This window comes from Primulina huaijiensis, chromosome 6, assembly GCF_012295235.1.
Source record: "Primulina huaijiensis isolate GDHJ02 chromosome 6, ASM1229523v2, whole genome shotgun sequence".
Taxonomy (NCBI): domain Eukaryota; kingdom Viridiplantae; phylum Streptophyta; class Magnoliopsida; order Lamiales; family Gesneriaceae; genus Primulina; species Primulina huaijiensis.
Window position 1 is genome coordinate 13,304,930 of NC_133311.1, and position 11,030 is coordinate 13,315,959.

Genomic DNA, 11,030 nt, shown 5'->3' on the forward strand with positions numbered 1-11,030 from the left:
TATTTTTAGTGCTAAATCATGAGCTTATATATATATATAGGTAAAATCAAAATATCGAAGTCTAAAAAAGTTACAACACTAGTAGAGGGCATACAGTGTAGTAACGCAGAAACTTAGGTACTAGTTTAATGAACTCAACAGCTACTGGTTTGTTAAACATGGTTCATATGAAATATTTTGGGAATTAACTTTTATTTGTGAATTAATTAGGAAGGAAGCTTTAAAAAAAATAATAGTAGATCAGATGAAAAATTATATCGTTTTAAATCCATTTTTTTCATCAGAAAATTAGGGATGGTGGCTTAATTTGTTGAGAACACCTAGCCTTCTTCCTTTGCCTTACAGCCAAATTTGGTCTACAGTTTGAACACACAAAACTATGTTTACTTTGTTCCATTTTTTGTAACGAAAGCAGCGGCAAAATCCGGGAAAGAAGTATGGTTTGAGGAAATGTCTTAACAAATTCTCTGCATTCTTCTTATTTTGGTTACTTTAAAGCACTGCCTTCATTAATTTCCTTTCACATAGTGTATCATATAATGGACTGCGAATTGTTTGGTTTGGTTTCATTTTTCTGGTTCGAATTTGGATCTATTAGAATCTCCGTCGAAGGGTTTTTTTTTGGTTTTTTTTTTTGGTTAGATTTATTTTGATGGGGCAGAATTTATTGCTTAGATTTTCTTATGAATTCTTCAAACTCTACTTTGTTTATTTCTGGATTTCTTTATGATTGTTGGAATTATTTGAAGTCATGGTTAAATTGGAAAATTATGAGTGATTGAAATAGGAAAGGTGATATACTACTGTCCTTTTCTTTTCTTTTTTCTTTTCTTTTTTCTTTTTTTTTTTTAAGAAAATCATAAATATTATAGAATTACAGTCTTCATTCAAAACATGAAAAATAAACTCTAGAGGAGTATTTCAGATAGAGGGATGAGCATGGAAACAAGATGCCCTTGCAAGATTGTGGGCGACCTTGTTTCCTTTTCTTTTCTTCACATTAAATTAACTATGACGAATTTAAAATGAGTTCTACTAAAAAATTTAGATAGTTTAACTAGAAAATAATCCTTCAAAAAAAAAACTAGAAAATAATAAACAAAGAACTGAAGAGATGCATTGACCCACATGTTTTCGTTAATTCACTTTACACCAACTAAATAGATGACAACGTACGGCTGCTTGGAATTTCCAAACAATACAAGTATTTTATTATACATTTGTCTTTTAATAACTGTATCTTATTTACAAAATCATATTAATTATTTCATCTCATTAAAGATATAGCATCTAATGTCTTGTAATTTACCAATCTCATATACTTGGAAATATAAAAGAGAGAAAAACAAAACAAAAATAAAGAGAGAAGCATATTCTTGAATACATGGTGTATCCACTGTTCTAAAAAGCACCGTCTAGGAGCGCCTAAGCGGTAGACGACCGACTTTTGGGTACCGGCACCACCACATTAATCGGCTATTTAGGAGGTTTGGGTTGCCGGCTTTTGGGCTGCGGCGCCACAACATTAATCGGCAGCCTAGGTGGTTTGGGCAACAGATTTATTAGAAAAATAAAATAAAAACTCGGGTTTTAATTTCCTATTTCTCAAATCCAGAAAAGAATTTCAGCACCGAGGTAGAAAAAAAGTAGCAGCAAAAAAATTAACTTGAGCTTCTCTCGCCGCCGCATCTTGAAATTAGCCAACTACTGCCCACGCTCCCCACATCCTCCGGTCGGTGACCTATAAGAGGTGTGTATGAAACACAAAATCCTGCCAAAGGGATGGACTTAAAGTTATTGAGGAACCATAGGTATGCCCGAAAGCACAACAAGAAGAGCAACGAGACCGCGGGGAGGAATAGTTCATGTTTGATGAAATTGTCGTGCTCTCTCCTATCATCCTCGTTAACTGATCCTGCAATACATGAGCTACGTGAGTTTATAAACTCAACAAGTTGACATTTGTACGTTGCAAGATGTATAGAAATAACATATGTATTCAATTCGCGGTCAACTATGGAATCTTTAAACATATCATGAAAACCATGTACAATTTATAAAATAAACGTGTATACTGTGGAGCTATTGTGGTTAATCATGTATCATGTCCCGTTGGTGACCGTACGATCCAATGTGCTAATAACCTACAGTGAAGATCGCACGATCCATGTCTTTATTGACAAATAGTTTTGGTGGATTTATAATCACCATTGTTGTCCACATACTCATATATCATATAACCTGTTTTCATATAACATTTTCCATATTCATGTCAAAACACTTGACTTGTAAAAATTCATGTTCTTTCATATGCAATAAATATCGATGGAAATTGTGCTATGCTTCAATCAATAAAAGCATACTACAAGTACATATATAAATAATCATTGCAAAACAACTTGAACTCATAATGTGATCATGTACTACATTAAGAAATAATGCCAACTTACTTTTCAAGCTTAGGAACAAGGTCTAAGACGATGTTATATCGATACATCTTGCAACGTACAAATGTCAACTTGTTGAGTTTATAAACTCACGTAGTTCATGTATTGCAGGATCAGGTAATGAGAATTATTGGGATGTCGGTTCACCAATGGATGTTTGTTATGTGTCTTACCTCGATGAGAACTTGGGCATGAGATCGTCATCGCTTCTGCTAATATGTTGATATATGTAAAAGTGATCTATACATATATGTTTGCAAAAACTGAAATAGTGTGAATAAGCAATGCTACATGGTGCAAGTTGTGAATTTTAAAGAATGTATGTTAATTGAGAATATACATTCAGGAAGAAATACTATTGTAGTTGATGATCTTTTATTTTAAATGGATGTTTATGTAACTAAAAAAACATTTTCTGTTAATGACATTCCCATCTATTGGATTCTTTCATATGATATATGTTTAATAGTCCCTCCAACTCTATTTTTAATTATGATATTATGCACAGTATATTTAATATGTATAAGAAGGGGTTACACGAAATCTCCCCAAACAGCATGCACACCCCCAAACACGCTGCCCGAGCCCTCAAATCACCCTGTTCGAGACCCCATGACACGTCCCGAGACCGGAATTAGTCGACACCGATGTAGTTCAACAATTACATAATCTCCAAACAACAAGTCTCGTAGTTCAGTATAAATCAAAACCAGTCTATTTCATAATTAACTTGAAATAATCTTGTCTGACAGTGATAAATTCCAAAACGAAATAAAATGTGCGGAAGCATTATACAACTTGAATCAAAACTTAAGAAGAACATAAGCGAGAAATCTCCATATCTCGAAACTTCATCACCAACACCAAAGCATGTCTTATTCATCCTCGTCTACTTGATCTTTGTTCTTATCTGGAGAGGGTAGAGTAAAGGGTGAGTGTTTGGAGAAACACTCAGCAAGTAGGGACCGATCGATCAAAGTTGATAACAAATACATATATATATCATTCGAATACAGACAACATGTTCAAATCATATCATATCATATTAAATCAAACAAATGACACTGAAAATCATCTTATTTTACATGGCTAAATGATCAGTTCCCTAAGTTATATCCTCTAAGGGGGCGAGACCATAGTATCGGTTATTATATCCCATCGCAACAGGGCCGAATCAAATTAAATGTCGGAATTTCCTGACCATTTCAAATGTGAATCATAACAGTGCCTTCAAAAATATTTTTCTCAAGCATGCTTTCAAATATCATTTAGCAAATCAAAAGAATAACATATGCCGATCAAATTTCAAGAAACATACATAATTTATTTTTGTGCAAACGTGGACACACTTATGAAGACAAGTATGTCACTATATATATCAAATAGTACACTTATGAAAAACAAGTGTAAATAAAAGTACATCAAAAACCCACTTACGAAGAAATATATATAGCAAAAGCCCACTTACCGAGCAAAATAAGTGTGCAAAACTTTATCGATATATATATATATATAAGCACACTTACAAATAACAAGTGTACCAAAATTTATATATACAAAAACAAAAACTCGATTAGAAAGAAATATATATATCAAAAGTCCACTTACCCTAGGTTCAAATGTACGATTCGAACTTAACCGATACTTGGGTAAAACTTGGGTCGAACACAAGCAGCACTTGGGTAGCACCTCAGTCGCGATTTGGGCAGCACTTTGACAGAACTACAATGGTCGAATGCAGCCTCTCCTCTTTGCTTGAACTGGTCGAGACTTATGAGTGATTTGGGAGGATTTTTTGTGAGATTTTACATTAAACCAAAGCCTCTATTTATAGGCCTCCAAAGGTAAGGTGAATGGTCACCCCATTCATTGTCATTTATCTCCCTTAAATGTCATTATTCATTGTCATGAATCTCCTCTTAATGACACATATTCATGACTATTAACCTCATATTAAAAACACTTATTCATGGTCATAAACTTCATCTTAATTATCATTATTTTTCTTTTAATATAGGTAGTTTTATAGCTGATTTATTGTGGTTTAAATTAGTCATTAAAATGTTGATAAATGATCAATAATGAGGGGGAATGTTTATTCAAATTTTCAAGATTATGATTGCATGGAACTAAAAAATGTTGTGAAAAAATGAACTGAAATTTCCTATGACATATATAGGTTTTCTCGTTGTAAGATATCGGGTCTTCACACCCCACACACACACGACTCCCACACGACCTCCAATCTCCTTCAACGATTATTCTCATACATCGAGTATCCCTATTCTATCCACATATACTCCAAACATACAAAAGAAAACATTATAACTTATATACACCATAAAGTTTCATCAAACACAACATGCAATAAAACTATTTGTAATATGATTCAATTGGTACGTTGAAGGGTGAAACATTACTTGCCTTGAATCGAAAAGTGAGATGGTTTGAACTTTGTGATAAAAGAACATAGGAATAACGTTATTTTTCTTCAAAATTTCTACACTTTGAATCAAATTTCTCCTTCTCTCCAAGGAAACCATGTCATCCAAGGATCGAAGAACACGGGAATTACATTATTTTTCTTCAAAATTTCTGCATTTTGAATCAAATTTCTTCTTCGATCTCCGAGGAAACCTAGCCTCGCCCTCTCTAAGTCATGTTCTCCGTGTGTGGTATGAGTTTTTGTGTAGCCTAGGCCAACTATGACTAATTAAATTATTTTAATTGCATGAAAGACATCTCCAAAACTGATTTTGGGATCTAAGTATATGACCAGTTGCGACTCAAGTCCAAACTCTAAATATTTTTAAAAATACATTGATCGTTCTCTGGTCTCTTTTCCCTATCCTAAAATTTCCTTCGATTCCAGCTAACAATAAAATTCATAAACTTTAAAATATTCAATTAACACATTAAATAAATTCACATAATTAAATAAAAATAGGAATGTGGATTTTGTAAGTGATTTTGGTTGGGCGTTACATACCTCAACCGTATACAGTGTTCGGCCCTTGAACTATGGTCAAAATGAATTAAAAAAAGCATTCCAAATCGTTTGAGATATCAATAAAAAGTTTGAACTTTGATATTTAAAATCTAACCATAGATGTTTCAAATTACTTTCTGATACGGAATTTTCCACGTCGTAGAAAGATCGAAAATATCCCAACGAAATCGAAAATTATATAAATTCGAAACTTGGGTCGATGACTTATAGTAACATTTTCATATGGCATTTTTCACGTTGTAGAAAGATCGAAACATGGGTTCGTGCTTGCTAGCTTTCCGACAAGGAGGTTAGATGGAGGACACAAACGACGGAGTGGAGGAAGAAACAATGGTGGTTCGGTTCGGTTCGGTTCGGTTGGGTTCCCAAGAAAATTGTTTGTTAAAGTCTGACGATGGGCAGAGGAGATATTGGCAAGTTTGAGAGAGGCGAGAGTGACAAAAAAGATTGATGGTGACGCGAATGGGTCTCTTTTCTCTTCTTCTTTAAATATGCGTGCGTGTGTATGTATATTTATAGAATATGCTAAAGATACAACAAATATTTCGTTACAACGATATTTACAACCATTATATCACGAGATTTTATTGTTATATTGCGAGATTTTGTATTCAATATATAGTGAGATTTTGACAAATTAAATTTTTACATTGAATTTTTTATGTTGTACAAATTCATATACAAATATGGATGTACATGTAGCATTACTCATATTTATATGCATGCGTGAGTTACTATATAAAGTATCTCGTGTCCAATTAACCCGATTTTGTGTATTTTTAATGCACATCATGTTATTTTAGCTCTATTATATATGTATTTTATATTGTTTACAATTTTGTTATTCTAAAATGCATATTTTCTAAATTATTTGACATGCCTAACCATTTTTATTTAACATTTCAACAATTATTTTAAAATATGTCGAATTTTCGTATAAATATAACAAAATTTGTCATGATAAATGATTACAAGCCTCGATCAATGTGTTTAGGTGAATGTTTAGATTTTACTATTTTATTAGAGTTTCGATTTTTGACTAATAGGCAGCTTGTGAGCCTACTCTCTGTATTTTCTGAACTATATATCCCACCCCAACGATATATCTATATTCTTCTATTTTCAAAATTTAAATTTAAATCATTAGATTTAATATGAAATAAATATTGAAGATGGAAGCACCGAAAATCAAAACATATATTATGGAAGCTTGAATATAATAGGATTGCATTGCATACTTACATCACCCTAGACACACAAAAGATCCACGATGTTGCTCATGTGGATAAATTAAAAAAAGAGCAGGTCTTTCATAAGACGGTCTCACGAATCTTTATTCGTGAGACGGATCAATCATATCCATATTTACAATAAAAGTAATATATTTGACATAAAAAGTAATACTTTTCGTTGATAACTCATATAAAATATCAATTTCACAAAATTGACATGTGAGACCGTCTCACAGGAGTTTTTGTGTTAAGAAAAAACCGTAATCATCCACATTTATGTTATTATGCATATGATGTGTGATGAATGTTGTTTTATATTTATTTATATGTTTGAAAATGCAGGAATAAAACATAGTTGAATGAATCCGAAAAATAAACAAAGAGACACATGATGAGATTTTTATTTAAAAATTTAAACCCTCGATTTTTATATATGATTTTAAATTGATAATCAAGTCGAGAAAGGGAAACAAAACATATTTTGACATCTCCTGCATTCAATGGACGTTCATGATCGGTAATGACCCATTTAATTATTCAATTCATTATTGAGGCCCAAATTAATTATAAAGGCTCAAGCCCGCTATACATTCCAAAAAAATCTATAAATAGGAGAAGATTCTCATTATTTTTGAGGTAGATGATTTTATGCTTAAGCTTTTTAGCTCTCAATTTATATCTTTAAATTTTTTTCTGACTTGAGCGTCGTCGGAGTGTCTACGCCGGGCAAACTTCGACGCCTCTGACTTTTGTTTGTGACGCAGGTGATAACCCACAAAGATTTCTCTCCACCAGCTACTTGGACTCGTTTACGAGCTAGGTAGAATATCCTTCTACGATTACTTGAATTCGTTTACGAACCTGCAGAGCAATTCGGATAATCACAATTTTTGGCTTCATCAGCTCGTTTACACGATGATGCTACTCATGGACAGTGCATCGTGCTATTGAAAGTGGAAAGCGATGATAATTATAAAGCTGTACGTAATTTTCTATTGACATATGATGTAAATGGAATGGAATGTCCATGACTATTTGCCATAAAATTGGGAACTCATGAGCCTTCTCATTGCTATTTAGTATTCATGGGTTGATTTTAAACAAGATGTAATTAATCGTCATAAAATTGAGGTTATGCTAACCATGAGTCGAAAAACTTGGGGATTACATATGTTGTAATTGGTATCTTACTTTGGGACTTGTTGTAGTTAATTGGCAGATAAAATTTGGAGCTACAATGATCGGTTGAACAGCAAGTACTCCATTAGAAAGTTTAACTTTCCATTTTTCGTAAAATTTAGTGAGAGGTAATTCAAAATACAAATGTCCAATGATTCTTAAAATCATGATTGAATAATTGAGTAATATTTATATGTTTCATTTTCATTATATTGAAATGTCTTGTTGATGTCATCTACCAGAAAAGGTTACTTAAACTTGCGAGTTGTTCTCATCACGACTATATATAACATGGAGTTTCGGTCCTTGAGCATGGTGCGAAGATTATATCTTTGATCGAGAAATTTAGAAGTGATATTCGTAGCTCATGAGCTAGCTATGGATTTAATCACTTGGTCTTTGTCGAGCTCTTTTGAATGGTTAGTGACCGATTATACAACGAATAAAATTGATTGTTTCCGTGAGAATTTTGTTAATAAGCTGAAAAACTTTGAGTCGTCCTTGAAAAAATAAACTGTGTTTCCACTGTCACATGCAAACCTGGTCATAGGCGCCACAACTGCACTGGATATCTAGCTCAAAAGTGTACTTGAAAGATAAGGTATGTTTTATATTGAATTAAATGTTTATACTAATTCTACTTCTTGGGTATTGGATACCAGATGTAACCCATATTTTTCAAATGATTTAAAGTTGTTGAGAAGTAGGAAGATGCGGGAATAAGAGACCTATATGAGATTGGGAACTAGAGCAAGAGTTTTTGATTTGAACAATTGTTTATTCATTTCACATTTGGTTAAAAACATTGTTTCTATTACTATGTTAGATAGATAGAGATGAATGAATATTGTTTTAAAATTGCTAATAAGATATGCAGTATTTTTAAGAACTAATGTTTAATTGGATTTGATGAAGATTTAAAATTAAATGATATATCAAACAATGTTGAAAGAACATTAACGAAAAGTAAAAATGATGATAATTTAAACCCTTTGATATGCTAGCTAGGCTGTGTTAAGCTTATATCCCAATTAGTAAAATAACTAGTCAAGTACAACATTTAACGAGGAGCTCAAGTTTGATCTTTGCATGCATCACCAGGTGTGTGTAATAAAAGATCATAATTTTGAGCTAATAATGTATGAATCAGAATCAAATAGTTTATTCAAATTTTGCAAACTCCAACCAAAACACATTGGAAAGGCTAATAATGTATGAATCAGAATCAAATAGTTTATTCAAATTTTGCAAACTCCAACCAAAACACATTGGAAAGGAATGCACCAAATCCATTTCATCAACTCCACACCATATATAATAATTGCCTTTTGATATCTATTTTCTCCACTGATTTCGATCCATATATAAACCAAGCCCAAGAACACGAATTCTGATAACATCAATAGCTCCAACATACATACATACATCCTTTTTAAACGATCATGGCGTTTAACCTCAAACCCATTATCTCCCTACTCATTTGGGTATTATCAGTATATTGTGCCGCCTCCGCTCGATTCCTCGATGAAGGAGACGTTGCGGCTCCTGTTGTAGGTCTTGGTGTGTCTCCTAGCAGCTCCACCACTGGGACCTCAGTACCAGCTGGTGCCACGACTGGAAGATCGGTACCGGCTGGAACCTCAATTCCCGGTGGCGCTGCAGTTTCAACACCAGTTGGTGCCAACTCTGAAACCTCAGTTCCCGCTGGTCCAGTAGTTTCTGGCAGCTCTGCTGCTGGCGTGGTACCAATAAACTTGGACGATCACGCGTTTACATTCTATATGCATGACATCTTGGGGGGTACTCACCCCTCAGCTTTAGCAGTGACCGGCATTGTGGCGAATCCAGCCATCGGTGGGCAGGTTCCGTTCGCCAAACCGAATGGCGCAGTCCTCCCAGTTAGCAACGGCATCCCTACCAACAACAACAATGCCGGAATAGTCAGCAACAACAACGTCCCATTTCTGACGGGTCTCAGCGGATTTTCATCGAACATCTTGAGCAGCGTAAGATTACATTCCGAATTTACTCTCTCCAACACATTTTGACCAACATTAACAATAAAGATTCTCTTACATATCTCTTCATCACTCTCCCACAGCAGAACAACGGTAACAACATCATCGGTGGCATGCCCGGATTCCCCGTCCTCAACAGCGCTCAGTTCCCCTCAGGAACCACCCTCCAGCAACTCATGTTCGGCACCATGACAGTCTTCAACGACGAACTAACAGAAGGGCACGAACTGGGATCCGGTCTGGTGGGAAAAGCGCAGGGATTCTACCTATCCAGTTCCCAAGATGGCAGCAGCTTCACGATGGCTTTCAGTGTGATGTTCGCCAGTGGAAGCTATGCCGACACTTTAAGCTTTTTCGGCGTTAATCGCGCAGCTGTGGCGGAATCACATCTGGCGATCATGGGAGGAACAGGTAAGTACGTGAATGCGAAGGGATTTGCGAAGGTGAAGACTGTTCTGCCGGCGAATACGCAACACGAGACGGATGGGATGGAGACGGTGCTGGAGATCACTGTTTATCTTGCTTATTAGATTATCGATTGTTGATATGTTTTTCGTGTGAATTTCTTGTGATTTGGCTTTGTTTCTGTTCATGGGATTTGGATATTAAAAAGTTTGTGAATTAATTAAAATTTGTAAGTTACCAAATTTCAATTTTTTGACTCGTAAAATATGTTTGACGAGAGACCGAGCTTGTAGGCCAGTGATTTCATCTTGTCAGATTAGATGGCCTCTTCTCTGGGTTCGATCTCCCTCTCCGCGTGTGTTGTAATAAAAAAAAATTTATGTTTTTCCCGAATATCTAATCAGTAGAAAAAAATGTGATGATGAATATTAAATTAATAAATAGATTATATATTTAGAATTTGTTGTTTTGTCTCCAACATTATTTGAAATAGCTCATAATTACATCCAATTAAGGAGTTGGTAAGCCTTTTAAATTGAAGCCTACATATTTTTACATTAAATGGCGGGAGTAGAAAAATTGATAATGAGATGCTAATATGATTTTATTGTGTTTTGTGAGGATCAAAATGTTTATCATGAGGTCAAAAGTTATCACTGTTAGTCAATGTGTAATTTTATTTTTTTAGAGTTGTGATAGCGCAGAGTGCACGTACTTAAATACTGATAGGTAAGATTGT

The 11,030-nt window shown here is 34.3% G+C and overlaps 1 protein-coding gene across 2 annotated transcripts; it reads left to right on the plus strand.

The window, feature by feature from the left end:
* The first annotated feature begins 9,174 nt into the window (after positions 1-9,174).
* On the plus strand, positions 9,175-10,684 carry LOC140979278 (dirigent protein 10-like). Of its 2 annotated transcripts, none has more exons than XM_073444622.1 (2): positions 9,175-9,874; positions 9,973-10,684. In XM_073444622.1, the coding sequence occupies exons 1-2, from the start codon at positions 9,311-9,313 to the stop codon at positions 10,414-10,416; spliced, it is 1,008 nt and encodes a 335-aa protein (XP_073300723.1). In that variant the 5' UTR covers positions 9,175-9,310; the 3' UTR covers positions 10,417-10,684. The 2 variants fall into 2 exon arrangements, with proteins under 2 accessions (XP_073300723.1, XP_073300722.1); XM_073444621.1 differs by having other exon boundaries at positions 9,180-9,874; positions 9,970-10,684.
* Positions 10,685-11,030: the final 346 nt, after the last annotated feature.